The following is a 22,632-nucleotide window of genomic DNA, read 5'->3' as shown; positions in this document are numbered from 1 at the left end:
TGTCTTACTCTATATAATATTGTTGCTATATAGAGATATGTAATTATGACTTCTGCCTTAATGGGGAGGGAGATAGGGAGAGAGAACGTGAGATAGAGAGAGACAGAGATAGAGGTATCTGAGACACATAGGGTACCTCTCTCACGACATTATCTATAAGAAGGAAATGTAATACATTTTTCATTCATTATGATCATAAGGCTGGGCAGAGAACAGAGTCGGGTCGACAAGGTGAAGAGATAATTATAAACATTGTTGATCCGGATCTAAAAGTATATACATTATGGCACGAGTTCCTTGGCCACTCTCCACGTGTACAGGGTATATCGAAATGCAGTTGATGGAATTTGTATCGTTGAATTTGGGAATATAATATGCATCATTGTTGTCCTTCAATAGTCGAGTGATTGGCAACAATGAATGCGTGAAGTGGCTAGAATTTTATAATAAGTTGTTGCGGAATGTTTAATGACGGTGATAAAATGCAGCTTGCAGCTGAAATGTACCGGAACACAAGGAATTCGTGGAAAAAATCAGGTTCTATGGAATGGAACTTATATTACACTGAGGTAGTTGCAATACATTGAAAATCCAAGGAGTATAAGAAGCGGACACACAACGTGCAACATAGAATGAAACATGACTTTACGACGTGTTCGAATCACAAACTGATATATGGAATGGAACAGAGCTTAAGTACAATATGCTCCAAAAAATGAAACATGACTTAAGCAAGAATATGATAAAAAACATCTCTGAACCACAAATTGAAACATGGAATGGGACATAGAATGGAACATTGAACCACAAACACATCACATGCGGAACGTGGCATACAACTATGATGGATTGCAAAATGAAACATAACATACAGCGAGGCTTACATGAGGAACGTCGAACAAAACGTGGAATGGTACAAGACTTGAGCATAATGTGGAACATGGTATGGAACACAATGGAACCACAATTACATAAAGCGAAAATTGGAATGGTACACTATTTAAGCTTAAAGTGGAACAGTGAATGGAACACTACTTCTGATCCACCATTATGACTAGCGTTTGCTGTGCTGTGTGAAAAGTCTGTTCCATTGCCACATTGAGGAACGTCGATCGAAACGTGGAATTGTACAAGACTTGAGCATAATGTGGAACGTGGTATGGAACACAATGGAATTACATAAAGTGAAAAATGGAATGGCACGCTATTTAAGCCTCAAGTGGAACAGTGAATGGAACACTACTTCTGATCCACCATTATGACTAGAGATTCCTGTACTGTGTGAAAAGTCTGTTCCATTGCCACATTGAGGAACGTCGAACGAAACGTGGAATGGAACAAGACTAGAGCATAATGTGGAACATGGTATGGAACACAATGTAACCACAATTATATAAAGTAAAAATGGAATGGTACACTATTTAAGTTTCAAGTGGAGCAGCGAATGGAACACTACTTCTGATCCAGCATTATGACTAGAGTTTGCTGTGCTGTGTGAAAAGTGTGTTCCATTGCCACTTTGGTGAACGTCGAACGAAACGTGGAATTGTACAAGACTTGAGCATAATGTGGAACATGGTATGGAACATAGTGTAACCACAATTATATAAAGTAAAAATGGAATGGTACACTATTCAAGTTTCAAGTGGAACAGCGAATGGAACACTACTTCTGATCCAGCATTATGACTAGAGTTTGCTGTGCTGAGTGAAAAGTGTGGCAATGGAACACACTTGTTATTATTCACCGTAATTGGCTCTGCTTAAGCTGAGTTTGTGGAGTTCTATAAATAAATCCAATGCCATCAGATGACGCCTGCTGCCAGCTAATTAAACGTCCATTGCGGACCTGGCCAATGTTCCATGGACACACACTCGCTCTCTCTTTCTCTGGCTCCCGCTCTCGCTCTCGCTCTCGCTCTCGCTTCAGTCTGTGTGGAGTGACCTCGTCTAGCTGTGGGCGCACTGTGATTCCATTGATGACGCGCTTTCATTCACAAAACGGCAAGTGCAGCAGTTCAAGGCGAGCCCTGGAGCGGGCTGCCAGCTGCCAGTTGCTAACGTCAGAGAGCGCTGAGCCGCTTCGGGATCCAAAGTTCAATTGGAATCCACTGCATCTGTGCGACATAAGAGCTAAGCGCTGGCTGACCTTGCCGACGGCAGTGCAGTGCAGGGGCGAGTCCGCCGCTGGCGAAGGGATGCGGGACTGGGATACTGGAAACGGCACGGGCAACAATTAGCTTCCATTGTTGTTGTTGCTGTTGCAGTTGTTGCTGCTGTTGCTGTTGCTCTTGATGCTGGCAATGGTCGATGACGTCATTGTCGGCGTACAGTGACGTACGAAATGAAAACTAGTGCAAACTTTTTGCTAGCTGCCGCTACGTTGGCCCCACAATCTACACGCAGCTGCACACTGCACGCTGCACGTCATCTATGCAAATGTGTGCGTCGACGTGTGTGTGTGAGTGTGTGTGTGTGTGTGATTCGAACAATATGGGTCGCAGCAAACGGCGTCAAATTGTTGCCAGGTAGAGCACAAGGCTAATGGGGTTGCAGCTGCCAACAATGGGGCAAGAGCTCAAAAACAGAAAAAAAAGCAACAACAACAACAACAAATTGTGGCTGCACTTATGACGTTTGCTATTGCTTTGACGCACTCCAATGATGTTGATACACACCTCACATGAGTGAGTGTATGTGTCTGTGTGTGTGTGTGTGTCTGTGTATTTGTGAGCCTTTAACTCTTACCTTGATCTGTGCTAACCGAATGCCCGCCCGCCTGCCGTTTCCTGTTTGCCAAAGTCCAAAAATAGCGCACAACAAAACTTGACCAAAAAGCAAAACAACATTCACACACACACACATACAAAATCACATTCACACACACACACACACATCATTGAGAAGAAAGTAATATCGAGGCATCATAAATTTGCTTAGCCATTTACTAAAAATCTCTTTAAAACTGTTTCAAACGACGTTCAGCATTAAAAATAGATGCGATGGGATGGGAGTGGGGAACGGGGAGTGGGGAGGCGCGAATAGGACAGCAGCATAAACAGCCAGCAGCAGCAGTTGGGGCATAGACGAATTGGTCGAGTGCCTACTTTAGAGTCGATTCATCAAAAAGGTGGAAAAGAAACAATTTGAGCATGGAATGAGACATGGAATGGAACACGGAGTGGAACAATTAAGCATGTAGTGAAATTTACTCTGCAATGATACATGGAATGGAACATTAAATGGTACATGGAATGGAACAATAAATGGTACATGTAATGGAACATTAAATGGTATATGGAATGGAACGTTAAATGGTACATGGAATGGAACATTGAATGGTACATGAAATGGAACATTAAATGTTGCATGAAATGGAACATTCAATGTTACATGAAATGGAACATTCAATGGTACATGGAATTGAACATGGAATGCAACATGGAATTGAACATGGAATGCAACATTAAATGGTACATGGAATGGAACATTAAATGGTACATGGAATGGAACATTAAATGGTACATGGAATGGAAAATTATATGGTACATGGAATGTAACATTATATGGTACATGGAATGTAACATTAAATGGTATATGGAATGGAACATTAAATAAAACAGGGAATGAAAAAGCATGGAATGAAACAGAACAGAATAGAACACTGAATGGAACAAGGAATCATGCAGTATGGAGCGTGGAATGGAACATGGTATGAAATATTGAATAAATCATGGAATGAAACACGGAATGGAACGTACAATGAAACACTGAATAAATCCTGGAATGGAGATATATAATGTATATGTAAAATGTTATATCCTACTAACAGGTTGCTTAGCTATAGCACACATTGGAATGCAGAATGGAACATGATTACATAAGATAATGGAATAATACTTATATAAAAAGGCGTAAACAATTCAAACTAACATTTGGGTTAATAAGGAATGAAATTCAAAGTGAAACATATAGGAACACTGTGAATTGGGAGCCTGAAAAATATATGCGACTTTGTTAATAAAAGTGATCTACTTTGATATGTCATACCCATATTTTATTCATATGTATTTGCAATGATAGAAGTTATTCAAAAATGTTTTCAAATTTCAGTAGGAAAATTAAAACTGAATTTCGTAATTTTCGTAACAAGTTTTCGGCTCGTAAAGCATTTCATTAATTTGTTCCGTTCCGTAGGTGAAATGTTTCATCGTATCTGATGGATGCGATGGCTAATGCGCTACATGGTTGGCTGCCTAAAATGTTCTATTTAAAAATGAAGACAAAACAGAACGCGGCCGACCAAAGCAAATTCAAAAATCTCTTCAAAATAATGAAAAAAAAAAAAACAAAAACAAAATCTCAGCAACAACAATAACAATTTCGAAATACGAAATAGACAAAATTTGAGCAACGAAATTCTTTTTTGTATTTTTCAACACAAAATTTACACAGATCGAAGTAGATACATATTTAATATATGTATATAAATATATATACATATGGATGTGTATGGCTATGTGTGCACGCCCACACACGCCCACGCACACACATACACACATATGTATATAGGTCTGTTTGCTTGTGTATATATATTTGTGACTGAAAAGTTTAGCTAGAAAATTTGCTGTTGCCTTTGGCGTTCGCTTCAAACGATGCTGCTAGGCTACATAGCAACAACAACAACAACAACAATGCCAATAGCAATAACAATTTATACAACAATAAAAGAAAAAAAAAAAACATAGCAACAATTATTTTTGCTTCGGATTTTTGTGAAATTTTTGCACATTAGCACGAACTGCAAGGCAGCTGCGTATATCTGTATCTGTCAGATATATACCTGTATTTGTATCTGTATCTGTATCTGTATCTGTTGCGTCTGCTTTGTCTGATTTGTTTTTCTGATTGTTTGGTCTTTGGCAAATTGCGCATACGACGCGTTGCAGCGTCATCCTCACACAGCTTTTGCCAAAATCTATATACATATGAATGTTTCCCATAAGAAATAACTATGCATATATATATCTATATTTATATATAACTTAAATATATACTATATATGTTATGCGCCTGCAGTTGCAGTCGAGGGCAAGATTTCCGCACTCAATTGTTGTTCTAAATATAATTTCTGCACTTGTTTTTCCTTTATTAATTAAATATATTTTTTAAATATATAAAAGTAATTGTATTTCTAAATTTTTGATATTATTACGTCAGCTGAAGTGCAAGTTTTGAGAAACCTAAACACATTTCTCACATCATATTCCATCAAAATTTTATTATTTGATGCGAAATTCTTTGTGCTTTCAGCTGCTTAGCCTTTGAATTTCAATTCAAATGATTTTCCGTTTGGCTTATCGCTTTGTTTGTTTGCTTAGCAGTTGCAGTGTGTGGGTAGCTAACGGTCCTCATTTCCACAGTTTTTCACATTTGAAATTCATTAGAATTAATCAGAATGAAATTGGATTATCTATTTATGTTGAGCAAACAAGATATCTTTAAGTTATTTATTCAAATTTATTTGTCGGAATATTGAATTGGATTTAGAATTTTGTTATGAAAGATTTAAGGTCAGAGCACCGTCTCACCACCCGCGAAACTCCATTGAAAGAGTAATTCAATGAATGAATATTAAATCTAAATTTGAATTTGGATATGTGCATGCCCTCTCCACTCTCGAGACTCCATTGTAGGAACAAACCAAAGATTACACATATTAAATCAACCCTTCTATGGAACTTTACGCATCTAACACAACTCGAAAAGCAAAGAAATCTCTTTGAAAGATATGTTATATATATATGTATATAAAGTGAAACCAGAATGAATCTGATGATGATCTCAAATTATTTCATGTTTCATTGTAATATCTTTGTTTATTACGATAAGTCTGGTATCCTATGTATAAAGATACAATTTTTCATAATCCATCGTGATTCTCTCTAATTTATCATTCTGATAACTCGAGCTTACGTTATACCTATTACTATTATTATGACTAATATACTTACATCTTCTTTATTCCCCCTAATTTTTACTAGCAGTACCATAGTTTCCGAATTTTTGAAATAATAATATAATTATATTTAGAATTCATTCATAGGCAGTATGCCGCGTATCTCCTAGTTGGGAATTCTTGAGTAGAGCATTTCAAATCAATGTCAAAGCCAGCTTCACATCATGATCTGCGCCTTATCTGGATAGCTCCTTTGGCGTATATGTTAACTCTTCCTTTGTTTTCTTTTCCTAAGAATTCTTGATTTCCAAAAATTTAATACGAAATTTTCTATTTTCATTGAAATTATTTGAATTTTCAATCCGGGGTCTAGGCCAAGCCCTTATCTTTAATCCCCAACAGTTAAAATTGCCGTCTTCCCTTAAAAGTGTCTCTCCTTATGATCCTTCTCAAAGAATAATTAAACTGCGATTGGCAAATTGAGTGAGATAAATACGGTTGAAGGAGGGTTTACGAACTAATAAAACAAATAAACCATCAAATGTATTATGGTTCTTCTATCGATATTTCACAAGTAAATATGCTTCATCAACTAGGTATGCTCTCGAGATTTTTGATGAAAATGAAGCTAAAGAAATATGGAAACATGGATCATTCAGAAGAGAATGAAGAAGAGTAGAAAGGGACTCAAATTCAATTTGTTTGTAGCTTGGTGTGAATATAAATAGGTTAGTGTATTTATTTCAAATGTTTGTTTCACATAGATCTCAACTGTTTACTATATATACATATATACCATAAAGCTTTAAATTGTTTATTTTCAATATATATTTCAAAAATGTAATTATAATATAAGAAACGGAATATACATCTATATATATTTGTTTTCTCTAGATTTCCATTTCGTATATTATAATTTTATTTTTGAAACTGGAAAATACGTTGGTTGTACATTGAAAATGTTTGAATATCGGACTGAAGTCCGTGGCGCAGCTGCCTTTGGCTGGCTGAGGCCAGGGCTGGGCATTAGCAGCTGGGGCTGGGGAATAGTGCGTGGCTAATGCTCTGCGGCCGTCTCCATGCCTGGCCAATTGCATATGGAACAGCAGACGGGGCCGGGGGAGTGCGGTCGAGGCCAGAATCTCTCCCCTGCTGGCCCACTCAGCGCTCAACTGGAGCAAACTTATTTTTAACACATGCATTGAATTCCAAGCGGCTCCGCTTACACCGCACACACACAGGCAGCCAAACAGAGAGAGAGAGAGATAGATTGTTATATAGCTATATGTATGTATGCATGTGATATAGGTACAATTATACATATAGCTCTATAGAGGCTTTCGGCGATTTCTCCAAGTGTTTTGGCCGCCTGCAACAGGCTGCTCGGATTCTCGCTCAGTGTGGAGCGCACGAATTGTGGCCAACACAGATTTTCGGTATCCATTTCGATTTGGGTTGCCAGCGGCGTCTATTTTTAGGCCGTGCGCCCAGATACAGATACAAATACGCACACACACACACACAAACACACACACACACAGACGCTCTCTTAGCGAGCGCCAGCTAGCGAAAGAGAGAGAGAGAGAGAGCGCGCTCATGTTCCCCTTCGCCCTCTACAAAAACGCAATCACCGAAGGACGGGCAGGTGGGCGGCACACATATATATATATATATATACACATGCATATATGTAGACGAGTGTGTGTGTGTGTGCAGAATCCGAATCTGAATCCGAATCGGTATCTGTATCCATTGGTTGGCTGCCATTAGAATATAGTCTGCCGTGGATCGTCGGACCGTTCAGTCTTTTTGTGTCGTTCAGTACCATCCGATTCGTGTGATCGACAGCATCGCTCAACGTTTTTTTTTCATTTTTTTTCCAATTCCTTGAAGGTGAGTGGGTTGCTGGCGCACCAACCAAGTAACTGAAACCATGAACCAGCCACGCAATATCGAAACGAAAGAAAAGCCCAACTCAACGTACAATCAAATCCAAATTCAAAAACGAGAAGAAGAAGCATACCAATTGTAATACATCAAATCAAAATTTTGCTGAATCTTTCGAGTGCACCAAATGTAACTTTTTCACGAACTACAACGAGCTCGAAACGTGCGCGTGATCCTAACTATCCTCGACAAAAAAAAAAAGAAACAATATTTTTTTGTATTTTTTTTGGTATTTTTTTTGCAATATATTGAGATATATATATTTTTGAAATATTTTTTTTCAAGTGCTCAAGTGTGAAACGCACAAGAATTGAATGAAAAGCGCAACAAGATACAAACGCTACAGTTAAAGATACAGATACTTTGGATAAAGCCTATTGCAGATTTTTTTGAATCCAATTTTTTTTTATCGGCAACTTTTCTCATAATTGTTGTTGAACGCAACGATTATGTAAGGAATGTGTATGTGTGTGCATGTGTGTGTATGTGCGTGCATGTGTATGCGTGCAAAAGCTAAAAATGTAGCTGACAGATACAAGATACACTCGTGTGAGCAATAGCCACAGCCACAGTCAGAGGCAGAGGCAGAGGCAAAGGCAGAGCAACAGCAACAATTCAATGCGAACATCACAGCGCCAAGCAACGAAAACAACAACAACAACAGCAATAGCAACAACAACAACAACAAAGGCAACAGCAACAACGATAGCAACAACAGCAGCAACAAGAGCAACAACTGTTACCCAAAATAGAAATATGCCATTGTACACACACACACACACACACACAGACATACACAGAGAGACACACACATACAAAGACACACACACACACACGCGTATATATTTCATATGCGTAGTTAGCAGAGCCACAAAATTCGATCTGAAGACGAATTTAAATTTTTGAAATATTTTCGTTTTCGCATGAAAATCGAAGAAATTATGAAGCTTATGGAGCAAATATCTTTAGAAATTATATAGAGAGTAGCAAAAATCAGTTAATTCAAATAGTTTTCCAGTTATAGACTATATAAATGCACCCGAAATGATTGAATTTTCAAATTAAAATCTTAATCTACCATTTGAGCTCGTTTTTAGCTACGTTTAGCTCTTTCTAACTCTTTCTAGCTATAGTTAGACTTTTGAGCTCTTAAATAACAACTTCTTTTATTGTAAAGAGCTAGGATCGTAATGATTTTACAACAACTTTTCAATAGAGTTCACAAATTCAAGATACTTTGGTCTAGATATTTTATATATATATGCATGTATTGTATTTATAGTATTATACATATATATATATATATATCTATGCTGACATAAAACATTTTTCGTAGATCAGTATTATTTACTATATCATATAGCTATATAGCTAAGGACTTTGCAAAAAGCATTCGAAATATTCCAATGCGAAGGCAGCTCAAGTATTTTATTTAGATATGCGCACAGTCAATCTATGCTATATATACTTGAATATAATGTGGATAAATACATATATATTTGCTACATATATACCTATAGCACATCTCTCGTATCTGTTCTACATGGCATTCAGAGATGTGTGCTAAAGTTCCATAAGCTTTTGCCTCAGTTTCTTCCATTGAATGCTAAAAACGCCTTTGAAATTGTGGCGCAACCTTCGGTTTTAGCTCGATTCGTTTGGCAATAACGGTATTTATATAGCCTACATAGACCATAGCGTTTGTTGTTGTGATAAAAAAACACACACCGTTGTTGTTGTTGTTGTTGCTGGGAAAGCTCTTGAAAGAGAGCTTTTCACAGTGCGTGAGTGCATAGAGAGCGCGCCTTCTCTTTCCCTCTCTCAATCTCCGGCTCTCTCTCTCTCTTTGGCTTGCTCTCTCATTCTGACGCCTGTAATTGGATATGGATGGTTGGCTAAACACGTTGTCCTGCTTGCACACCCAGGCTAGAGAGAGACTGAGTGAGGGAGAGAGAGCGAGAGTGCGCGATCAGCAGGCACTGCCCCCATATACGGTGCGCCAGCGATGCCGTATACGTAATCGCTTCGTTTATATGCATTGCGCATACGCACTGTGCTCGCCGACAATGTATGCTAGTGTGTGTGTGTGTGTGTGTGCGTGTGTGTGTGCGTGTAGACAGTTAATTATTTTGAATTTATGGAACATCTGCTAACAGCCAATTAAATGACAGCCTGTCGGCAAACACCCACGCATTATTAGCAATCTGTGTGTGTGTGTGTGTGTGTGTGTGTGTGCGTGTGCGTGGCTGATGAGCTTTTGCATTAGTCGGCATTTGCATTGGGATTCATTGAAAACACACTCATCGTTCGGTGCTCAACTCTTTCTACTTGCAGTAACTCAAAAAAACACAAATCAAAATGGCTGATGATGAGGTGAGGTGAGTATCGAATACGTGCTGAGAATCGCACAGAAAGGCACTCAAACACTATACACAATTGCAGTTGAAACAGTGTTGAAAAGCGTCAAAATCTAGGGAGATCTAGGCACGGGGCATACGGCACAGGAAGCTGGCGAACTGCTAGGCGGCGCAACTGGATCGAGGTGAGTTCAATGAATCATTCAAATGGAAATATCGAATCTAATCGAAATGAATTACACGATTAACCAGGCTCAGCTCTTTAGTCTTTGCGCGCGCTAAACCTTTACTCGCATGCGCTGGCTTCTCTTGCTTTCGCAGATGGCGCTCTAGCTCCGATATACACAACTGCCATGGACGAACTGTCAAGTGATCAATGTTATCGATTGTCGATTGTCGTTTATCGATTGTCCACTGTTCGTTCTGTCGTTGTGCTATCCGTGTAGCGTCGTTGCTCTCTATGTTTATTTTCCGTTCTGCCAAAACACTGTTCGATAATTAATCGTTTATCGTCTTCTCTGTGCACTTGCAGAAAAAGGCTGCAGCGGCACCAGCTGCCCCCGCTGCCGCCGCAGCTCCAGCTGCTGCCACTGGAAAGGCCGCCGCCGCACCCGCCGCCGCCGCCGCCAACGGCAAAGCGGCCGCTGCGCCCGCTGCGAACGGCAAAGCGGCTGCCGCACCCGCCGCGCCCGCCGGCCCGCCAAAGGATCCCAACGATCCCAAAGTGAAGGCCGAGGAGGTACACTGGTGTACGTGTGTGTGGGCGCCAGCGCCAATTCGCCCAGTCCAAGAAATGTTCACGCAGCCGCCAATCAACAAGCAACCCAAGTCCCACGTCATCTGCGTGTGCCATCTACATGTTCTCTATCGATAACTAAACCACTCGCGATAACGATAGCAGTCGCTTACGATGCTAATTGACATTTGTGTGTTCGCTTCTGTTTGCAGGCTAAGAAGGCTAAACAGGCTGAGATCGAGCGCAAGCGCGCCGAGGTGCGCAAGCGCATGGAGGAAGCCTCCAAGGCCAAGAAGGCCAAGAAGGGCTTCATGACCCCAGAAAGGAAGAAGAAACTCCGGGTAAGTGAGGGGAATGAGCAATTTCTGTAGTGTTGAGCGTTGCCAGATGTGAGCAACAGTTCATATGTTGCTCAGTGTTGCCAGATGTGCAATGTTTACCCAAGTGGCAGCGCTCGAATTACTGCAAGCAGATGCCAACTCCAGGTGGCAACACTGAGAGCCCTTCTTGTCAGTTTGTGCAAAAGTTCAGCTAGGTGGCAACACTGACGCACCCCTAGTGGGCAGTTCGAGTACTAATGCAGGCCTCTCATCGTCTTTCAGTTGTTGCTGCGCAAGAAAGCCGCTGAGGAATTGAAGAAAGAGCAGGAACGCAAAGCGGCTGAACGTAGACGCATCATTGAAGAACGTTGCGGCAGCCCCAGGAATCTCAGCGATGCCAGCGAAGGTGAGTGCCAGCGGTTCAAGCGAAACGCATCAATGAAAGCGAATCAAAAGAGAAGAAGAAAAAAGAAAAAACAAAAGAATTCAACAAGAAAAATTCTCATAAGAATGAAATAAACGAAAAAAGAATAAACAAATAAGTTGAACAAAAAAACTGAGAAGAAAAACTGCAAAGAAAATTCAAATCGATTTTATTTGCAGTTTTTAGCTTACGAAATCAAAAAAATATATAAAATCCAATCAAATGGAAACATAAACAATAAAAGTCTACAAAAAGTGTCATCTATCATCACACACACACACATACATACACTATATAAAAAAAAGATCAAACAAACACAAGTTGCGCTTTACACACACACACACACCCACACACACACCTCCCACACACACACACACATGCTCATATATTATTGAAATATATATCACTTATTCTCTATCTATCTCTCTCTGTCTCTCTCCTCCCACACTTTCCGTTGACCGTCTCTGCCTATATATATACACACACACACACACCACCACCACCACCTACACACCTATACACCCACACACCCATGACCATATCGAATGTAACCCAATATGTATATATACATATATATATATACCAATGTCTACATATCTATCTCTCTGTATCTGTGTGTGTTTTGTCATGATGCCAAATCCGAACTTTGATTGACACAGACACACTGAAATCCCTGATCAAGCAACATTATGACAGGATTTGTAAGCTGGAGGACCAGAAATATGATCTTGAGTATGTTGTTAAACGCAAGGATGTTGAGGTACACGCACATATCTACTACATAATCTATCTATCTACATATGTATCTATCTATCTACCTATCTATATATCCTGCGATCCACATCTAAATCTCTTATATAAATATATCTATATATCTATATATCAAAATCAAAAGTCTAAACAAAATTTAACGCTTAACAACAACAACAACAACAACAGCAGCAGCAGCTACAGCAATAGCAACAAATCAATAGCTAATGTCAGCTATATATATATATATAAATATATGTTTCTCTCTCTCTCTCTCTGTCTCTCTTTCTCTATATAAATATTTCTATTGCTGTCTAACTATATTTGTATAATACACTTAATTCTCGTACAAATCCATTTTGTATACAGTAAATTCTTTCTACTCAAGCAAACAACAAAACTAAAAACTAAAACCAAAGTCCTTGTACATACATATACCCTCTTATATACTCCCCCTATACATATATATATACAATATCTATATATCTACTCGTTTTTCTCTAATCCGTAAGCCTAATTCCATATGGTTATCATAATTTAACTGGCGTACTATTGGTCCCGCTGCAATTTACCTAGTTAATTACTTGCGTAATTCCTTTTAATTACCAGAGTAATTGTAAGTACTTATGTGCCCAGTAGCTCAAGTCATTGAGTTACTTTTGTTGTCAGCATTTGAAGCCACTCTTACCTAATTATTTCGATTACTATTTGTAATTACCAATGTAATTGCTGTGGTAATTCAAGGTAATCGATGCTACAGATCTAGCTGTAGCGCCCTTAAAGTCTCTCTTGTCTCTTTAGTTCTCTTCCTCTCTTTGGTCCAAGCTCTCTTTCTCTTTGTAAAGAACTCTTCTCTCTCACTTGACTACTCTCTCTCTCTGTCTCTCTCTCACTACAAGTACACACACACACACATACAAATGCAAAGCACACTTGGCCCTCTTCTTTTACACACATACACAGCCACCGAACACCCACTCAGCCACACACACACACACACCCGCTCGTCTGCAGTTCGTGCAGTACTTGAGAATTGCGAAGCAGAACAACAACAAAATCCAAAACTCACTCGTTTTCACATTCGCAGATACACTACAGAAAGTTTGTCAGGATTATTACAGTAAGGTACTGAAATTGGAGTCTGAGAAATACGATGTGGAGCGCGAGGTAGCCAGAAAGGAATTTGAGGCAAGCGTTGCACCCATAACTTTCTCTTTCTCTCTCTATTTCTCTCTCTCTCTGTCTCTCACTCTCGATCTAATCGGATTGGTTCCAAGCTCCAAGCGATGCGGAACTAGATAACTCGACTAGAGATCGATGGAATCTTTCGTAGTTTGATTTAGTTCTCTTTGCTCTTTGCGACAACAAAGAAATGTTAATAACATGGGTCCAGACACACACTCTGGACAGCAAACATAGTCTGTGAGCAGCACCTGAAAGATATATGAAAATATTCCAGAGATGCCCGCACCAAAACGCCCCCTGGCGGCCAGTCTGTGTGTGTGTGTTCCCGGCAGGGGTTACGCCAATCGTAGCCCTCGATTAGTTAGAGTAAACGTAGATAATATTTAGAGCTCCGTTCACTGAAATTTTTGCCATCTGGATCTCTTCCATGATTTTGATTTTTCATATGGAAGAGAGGCCCGCGTACAAGTTTTGAATACCAATTGATCAAGAGAGCGCCGTTCAAAATTTGTCCAATCACCCATTCGACATACTGGGCGATAGTATAAAGAGTATATAAAACGAGTAATAACACCCGTAGACGTAGTGCCAATAACCAACTAACCCGATTGCTAAATGGATAGTTGAACGACTTCAATGTCGGCTCGACGGTCCTCAACTAACTCGCGGCCTCTACTAAACCCAAGCAACAACAACAACAATGCCAAATACACGCTGTTGTTACTGCCTTTTGACCTTACCTCTTAGCTCTTAAGTATCTATCTATCTATCCATATATCTATCTACCTATCTATAATTATATGTAATTTTTGGCCAATATTTTGCTTTTTGTGGCTTTTATTTTTCACTCTCTCGTTTTTTTGAGATTAATAACGAATTCCTAACTAGCTTAAGTACGTTTTTTTCTTATCAATGGCTTCGTTGTCGTCTTGTTGTCGTAGTACAGCTGTTTTGTTTGTATTTTGTATTTTGCAAACAGCTTTTTACTAATTGAACTACAACGAACAACGCACAACGACCAACGAATAACGAGTAACGCTCTGAGGGACCACCTAGGGGGCTAAATAGGTAGGCAAATAGAGCAGCGAGTACTTAGCCAATAGCGAGTAGAGGTCGACTACACGGCCCACGAGTAGCGAGTAGGTCTCACAGCGAGTAAAAAAAAGTAGCGAGTCAATTGGCGAGTTGCTCTGCTGGCAGCGAGTAAACTTCGTACTTCGCTCCCACTCACTCGTTCATATAGCTCATAAGCAGGGCCGCCTACACATAAACAAAGTACAGTCACGCAGCCACAGCTACAGTCACAAGAACAACAACCACAACAGAAACAACAACAACCACAAATATAACAGACACCCAACTCACACAAAAGCAACAACAACAAAAAAGCGCACTACACTGAAAAAAAAACCGATGCAAACAAAGTAAAATGTAAAAGTATCAAACAAAATATTGAAACGACAAAAATAAAAATAACTAAAGCAAATTGAAGCAATCAAAGCACAATTATTATGTATTTATGTATATGCAACAATTGTAGGTGTTCCAAAAAAAAAAAAAGAAATAAATCAAAACAAAAATTATATATGTACATATATCGTAAAGCTAAGGATAAAGCTCAATCTCTATTACGTATTAATTTCAAATATATTCCTTCTCTTTTCTGATACGCGCCGAACGACGCGCGTTACATGTGCGTCTCTGTCACTCGCTGTTTCTCTCTCTCTCTCTCTCTCCCTTTTTATCTCTTCCTCTCACTCTACCTCTTACTCTCTAAACGTCTTTCACAACAAACAAAATTACAAATATACACACACACACTTTCTCTCTCTCTCTCTCTCTCTCTCTTTCTCTCTCTCTATCTATCTCTCTCTCTCTCTCTTTCTCTCTGTCTCTATCTCTTTCTGTTTTTATTTATTCTTATAACCGGATCTATTTGCGCCTCTTTTGGCACATATACCCACATACACACATATGTACACACACACACACACACACACACACTCTCTCTCTCTCTCTCTTTCTCTCTCTCACACACACACACGAACTATTGCGCGCGTTGAACGTTTGATTGACGTTTATTTATAACCGTTACCGTTTAACGTTTACCGTTTACCGTTTACCGCTTACCGTTTACCGTTACCGCAGCCGAACTGCAAACAATATGCAAACAATATTGGCAACGACTTTACGAATTGGAGGGCGATAAATTTGATTTAGAGCACGTGCAGAAACTCAAAGCGCAAGAGGTAAATTTCCCAACAAGAAACCCAAAATCAAAACCAAAACCAAAACAAATCTCAACAAAATACCATACAAAATACCAAGCACACAAGATACCAAACAAAAAAAAGAAACCAAATACAAGAGCAACCAATATGTGAATGTTTATTATTATTATTTACTATATAAATCTATTGAAAAAAAAAAAAACAAACAAATACAAAAGTTTTAATTCATGAAAATATATATATGTATGTTTCTACATATACATATATATGTATATTTGCCAACATATTGATAATAATAATGAGATTTATTATTATTTTTATCATTATTATTATTTTTTTTTTATTTCTTTATATAATTATCTGCCCCTAATTCAACTTAATCGCAATTTTTTAGTTCTTTTTACTCTGAACTTAAGCCTAATTTTTGATATTGTTCTTAACTGCGCTAAACTACAACAAAAAAAGTACAAAGCCAAAAAAAAAAAAAACAAAATAGATTAAAAAAAGTATTATTATTACTCTTATTATTCTTTATATATATACACACCAGATATATCTTTTTATACTTAATAATTGCATATATACATACATATATATAAATATATAAGGCGCACGATACTAAGCAAAATGAAAAACAAAGAAAATCGGCGCGTGCTTTGAACTATGCGTTTGGGAAATTCCCTCAAAAAAAAAAAAAAAAAATCTCTAAAATTTGAAACGTTATTCAATTGGGCTAGAGATTATATATAACTGTACTATAAATATATATGTACATATATTTATCTATACCAACAATTTTATATACGTATAAAATGAGTGCATCCTCTCTCTTTCTCTTTCTCTCTCTATATCTCTTTCTTTCTCTCTCTCTCTCGCTCTCTGTTTGATTTTCTGCTTGATCTATCAGTAATCGAGCCCAGTTGACAGCGTTTCTAATTTACGTATAACCCACAATACCGATACCGATACCAACCATAACCAACCAAAAAGAAAAACAAGAACATTAACAACTACAGCCAAGACATTTCTCAGTTTCCGTACGTTGCGCCCCATTCCAAAAAGAAAAAAAAAACTAAACTAAAAATCACTCCAAGTCAAAATCTATTCAAATTCAGGTAGAATTCTTACCGAACACATAACATCTAAAAAAAAAAGAAAAGAAAAATATATTTAAAAAATTAAATAGATGATATATGATATATATCTATATATATATCTATAGAACTGTATAAAATACTATATGAACCATAAATCATGCATACATAAATGTAAAAAAAAAAGTATCCTAAGATTCGTCGATTATGAAAAACAAAATGATAAAACGAAAAACAAAATCCATTCAAAAACCGAAAAACAACAACAAAAATATGTTTTTACAGGCGAATTGCAAGAGATTTGCGAAGAATATTACGAGCGTATGTATATTTGTGAAGGCCAGAAATGGGATCTGGAATACGAAGTCAGGAAAAAAGACTGGGAGGTACTGCAACAAATATTCAATTCAATAAAAAAAAAATACAAATACAAAACAAATCAAAATTTCAAAAATACAAAATACCAAAAAAATACCAGACATACAATTTGTTTAGTATCATATGTTTTTTACGTTTCCGTTTTTTTTTCTGTAATTTTTTTCTGCATCAACTATGAAAACTTTTTGATACTAGTGTGTGTTCTTTGGGAAAACAAACCAAAGTATTTGACTCTATTTGTAACTGTGTTTCTTTCTCTCTCTGACTTGCTCACATACAACAACTACAACAACAACAACAATAATAATAATAATAAAAACCACAACAACAAGAACAATCAAATTACATACGTCTCCCATACATATAATATATAGCATACATACATACAAACATGATGGTTCCGTATTTCCGAAATGTTTCGACAAAGCTTTCATCTAGTTTTTCAAATTCTCAATTGTTCAATTCATGTTCAATAAGTAAATAAGAAACAAACGGAAACACAATTCAATCCAAACAACAACAACAACAATAGAAGTGCAACAAATCTAGCGAGAATATAAGCTCTATATAGTATATACATATATATATATATATATATATATATATATATATATATATATATATATATATATATATATATATATATATATATATATATATGATCTATATGGCCTAAAATAGTATATATATATAGTATAGACATTATAGAATGAGTCTATATTACTATATACACCGATACTATACTATATTTAGTATATACAGTACATATGGTCTATAAAGTCTATATATATGAGTCTATATATTATAATATTATACAACTTCACAGCCGCCAATTTCAATCGAAATCAAACTCTCGAAACATAAAGTGAAGACTCAAGAATCTTCAGACTAGGAGAATCAGTATTAGATGAGTTTTTGTGAAAATCCTCTTATCTCTAGTTTGATCTATTCTACTATATAGCTTGTAGATCCAAGTTTTCATTTAACTGATTCCGATTCTTGTGTTTCGTTAAATGGTTTTCAAAATTCACAGTGAAACATTTCCGAACTGATGTTCTCTGAACTCTAGTGTTGGTTAATGAACCACGACGAGAATTTTTGAATAAAATTGAGCTTAGACTTATTTTGCAGGAACTCGTTTTGCGGCTGTTTCTGTCAGTTACTGTTATTCCATGCACCAGTTCGTTTCATTTGGCAAACGCAGCACTCACATTGCACTACACAACACTGTTTTTCTTGTCGTTGTTTAGCACCGCAACTGACACACGCACACACACACACACACTTTTCGAACAATTTCTGTGACATTGTTTTGTGTTTTCTAAAAGCAATTTACAAAAAAAAAAAAAAACTTTTTTCATTCTTTCTTAATGTTATTCTGTGATAATTTGTTTGTTTCGTTGTTTCGCGTGTTTTTTTCTTTCTTTTACCACCGTCCGTTGCGTCCGTTAATCTGTCACACACACACACACACGCGCACACACACGTATACGACAACGCACACTTAGCACAAAGCACGTTAGCACGCGCACAAATGTAGGCAATAGTTTTTTTTTAACCATACGAAAGTTCTGCATGTGCAGCCAAAGACACACGCACACACACACACACACACACAGACAAATAACAAGAACACACCACAAGTTATCCGCTCTGCTCACCCTTCCTCTCTAGAGAATATATGCACTCACACACACATATACATATACATATATAAATACCTGCAAATCCCGCAATGCGCTCGCACTTTATTGTAAATACCGTTCGAAAGCGGGCTATAAACAACTGACTTCATTGTAACCGTACTGCTCTCTATTTATCTCTCTCTCACACACACACACTCACTGTCTCACTCTATCCACCTGACGCGCGCCCTAACCTCAATGATTCTTAAGAAGAAAAGCAAAATGCATAAAATCCAAGCAATTGAAGAGCATCAAAGCCAAGCGTCGATTTCCTGGAATTTAATAAAAAAAAAAAAAGAAATAAAAAAAATCAAAAAAAAAAAAGAAGAAAAATCTGAAATAATTATGAAATAGTTGAGGCAGGCCAAATTGGAGCTCGAATTTGAATTCGAATTCGATATCGAAGTCGGTTCGCTTTAACCTTCTTTTTAATAGCTAATGCTAGTTACCGCTGCCCACTAAATGTTACCGTTACTTAATTACCGTTACTATTTATGATTTATTACCGTTATCACAAGCAACAACAACACGAAGCCGAACAAACAAAGTAGAGAAAAGTAAAATGAAAACGAAAACGAAAAGGAAAACACAAAACAAAGCAGATAATTATACTCGCTCCCTCTCTAAATATATGAATATACAATATACATGCATATATGTATATCTTTCTCACTCTCTCGCTCTGTGTGAACCCTATGTAGTTGTAGAGGCGTGCAATCAATCAATCAATCAATCTATGTATCGTATGTTATGTATGTATGTGCCTTGCTGTGCAGTACCTCAGGCCCCAGTTCCAGTACGCTCAAGTCTATATGTAGGACAAAACTGAATTCAAAACAACAACAACAACAAAATATATATATAATGAAAAACTAAAAAGAAAAAAGAAAATCATAAGAAAATATAGAGAAAATCGACATTTGGATGTTATGCTGTTCTTCAATCGACTACAAAACAAAAGAAATCTAATTATCAAATGAAAACCGACCTTAGTTGCCCTCTAAAAAAAAAAAAAACCAAAGAAAAAAAAACAAAAAATATATGTAAAACAAAAGCAACCGTTAGACCAAATAACCTAACTGCACATTCGGCTTGTATTGCTAGCTCGCTCGCACGCACGCATGCATCGGCTGCACAATGCTAACGTAGACATAAGTGATGGCAATGCTAATGCTAATGATAATGCTAATGATATGCGTAGACCTGTAGCACTAAGTGTAACTGTAGTCTGTAAGTGTAACTGTAACTGTAACTTGCTGCATGCCCTACGCCTCGTGTGCACGTCTTCTTCTTCCAGCAATTAGCCCGCATTTTGATTTTGATATTTGAGACTTGAAGTAGTTTATTTTGTATTCTATAGCACATCTAGACATCTAGAGTCTATTGTCGAATCTCTGTCTCGCATATATATTACGTATCCGTATACTAACTGTACCTTTCTCTTTGTTTCTCTTTGATCTATCTCATTCGCTAACTACAGATCAACGATCTCAATGCTCAAGTTAACGATCTTCGCGGCAAATTGTAAGTAGTTGGGATTAGTCTTAAGATACGCTTGCAGCTCTATGTAAAGTCTATATATAGTCATCTAATCTCGGGATTTAGTAAATTTATAAAACTGATTTGTGCAAAATTATCTTTCTAAAGCTAAAAACGAATGTCTTCATCAATCTTCAGTAAGAAAGCTCAAGTAAAAGCCGAGTTCTTATAGATAGTTGATGAGAATCCACTGCAAATTTATAATATATTAGCTGCAAGCGTATAAGGACTACATGAATTTTATTCTGAACTGTGCTCATCCCATCTAATCTCTATAAATTCCATATATAGCGTTAAGCCAGCCTTGAAGAAGGTGTCCAAATACGAAAACAAATTTGCCAAGCTGCAGAAGAAGGCCGCTGAATTCAACTTCCGCAACCAATTGAAGGTGGTCAAGAAGAAGGAGTTCACATTGGAGGAGGAGGAGAAGGAGGTAAGTTCGACGAGATCACTAGACAGACATAGGCTAAGCATTCTAACTTGATATAAACGATATACAATATACTATACTATACTATACTATGCTATACTATATACGCTACGATCAACAAAATTGCTGTGAACGCTCCAATAGAAAAAGATAAAAGATGCCTCTTCTCTAAAGCAAGCCAAAAAGTGTAAGAAATGTGTGAAATGATGAAATGATGTCTGTTTAATGTTCGAGCACCGAGTGTCCTCCAAAATTTACATCACTTTATGTATTACACACACTCTATCTGTATCTCTATCTCGCTCACTCTCTATCTATCTATCTATCTATCTCTATCGCTGTCTCTATCTCAATCTTTATCTCTGTGCAACTGTTTGTCTATTTATCTGGTACACACAACACAAGAACCTCTATTTAGTCTAGTCTCTCTCTCTCTCTATCTATCTCTCTTTCTCTATTTGTATGTATGTATGTATGTCTCTGTAGTTTGTAGTCTCGTAGTGCCCACAGCACAGCTCGTAGTGAACTGTTCCGGAATGTATTATATTCTACGTATTTATGTATTTACAAAGATTTGACAACACTAATATATTTCTTCTCTACAACTCTATGTTCTCTGTTCGACTTGGATATGCGCAGAAGAAACCCGACTGGTCCAAGGGCAAGCCCGGCGATGCCAAGGTAAAGGAGGAGGTTGAGGCCGAAGCTTAAGTGTCCACGTCCACGTAGTGTCCACTGTACCACCCGTGACTCCCGCCCTAAACAATAATAATTCAATACAATACAATTATTTCACCACAAACAAAACAAACAGAATACAAAACAAAAAGAAAAGAAACAAGAGAACAGCAAATCGACATTTATCTGATATCAAGCAAGATCGACCTGTATATATATCACGGTATATACGCGCAAGCACACATGTATATCTAGATATATGTGCGTGTCAGTATATGGTATATCTGTGCGTATATCCTATATTTATGAAGTCAGGATCAGTGAATGCGACAAACATTTCAAGAAAGAAAACACCAGCTATCGAAAATAATTCACATCATGAAGGATTCGAACCAACAGCCCAACATCTGAACGCTCTGATGAATTATTTTTTATTATATTTCATTAATTACAAATTCTATTTTTTAATGTAAATTAAACTAAATTACAAAAAAAGAAAAACATGCATACCTCTTACTATTATTATTATTATTATTGTTATTATTATTTTTTTTGGGCTCACTTTCCTCTCTCTCTCTCTCTTTCTCACTCTCTGCACTTGCACTTGAGTTTCCCGCGTGTCCTTTAGCTACCTCGTCTGCAGTTTGGTTTGCCCGGTCGATTGATTCATTTGAGCTGTTGTTTGAACTGGTTCTGGTTCTGGTTCTCTGCTTGCAGGAACAGCCGCAAGAGACACCAGCGCCAGCATAGTGAGCCACGCCTCCACTCCACTCTACTCTCTCCATCCCGCTGGACTGCAAACCGATCCAAACTTGCAATTTGTACTTTTATTTTCGACCAATAAAACACTATATAAATAATGAATATATCAATTGCGACTACGAAACCTTGGCTGAACTTTGGATACATGAAGTCTAATA

General features: G+C 37.5%; 1 protein-coding gene across 8 annotated transcripts; it reads left to right on the top strand.

Moving 5' to 3' along the window:
- Positions 1-7,692: 7,692 nt before the first annotated feature.
- Positions 7,693-22,228, top strand: wupA (troponin wings up A). Of its 8 annotated transcripts, none has more exons than XM_089263961.1 (10): positions 7,693-7,851; positions 10,240-10,278; positions 10,795-11,001; positions 11,211-11,339; positions 11,601-11,724; positions 17,288-17,388; positions 20,546-20,589; positions 20,896-21,037; positions 21,179-21,221; positions 21,674-22,228. In XM_089263961.1, coding segments are annotated over exons 2-10 (807 nt in total). In that variant the 5' UTR covers positions 7,693-7,851; positions 10,240-10,263; the 3' UTR covers positions 21,676-22,228. The 8 variants fall into 8 exon arrangements, with proteins under 8 accessions (XP_089120087.1, XP_089120088.1, XP_089120086.1 ...); XM_089263960.1 differs by lacking the exon at positions 17,288-17,388 and adding an exon at positions 12,402-12,502 and having other exon boundaries at positions 7,694-7,851; XM_089263957.1 differs by lacking the exon at positions 21,179-21,221 and having other exon boundaries at positions 7,694-7,851.
- The last annotated feature ends 404 nt before the right edge of the window (positions 22,229-22,632 follow it).

The sequence above is a fragment of the Drosophila navojoa genome, chromosome X (assembly GCF_054131105.1).
Source record: "Drosophila navojoa isolate 15081-1374.11 chromosome X, UAZ_NAV_1.0, whole genome shotgun sequence".
NCBI lineage: Eukaryota > Metazoa > Arthropoda > Insecta > Diptera > Drosophilidae > Drosophila > Drosophila navojoa.
Note: the sequence above shows the minus strand (reverse complement) of the source record. Positions and strands in the feature narration are given on the sequence as shown.

Excerpts from the sequence above, each read along its gene's own strand:
- wupA (XM_089263957.1), top strand. Across the intron at positions 11,340-11,600 it reads AAAGGAAGAAGAAACTCCGG|TTGTTGCTGCGCAAGAAAGC; the intron begins GTAAGTGAGGGG and ends ATCGTCTTTCAG. Across the intron at positions 11,725-17,287 it reads TCTCAGCGATGCCAGCGAAG|GCGAATTGCAAGAGATTTGC; the intron begins GTGAGTGCCAGC and ends ATGTTTTTACAG.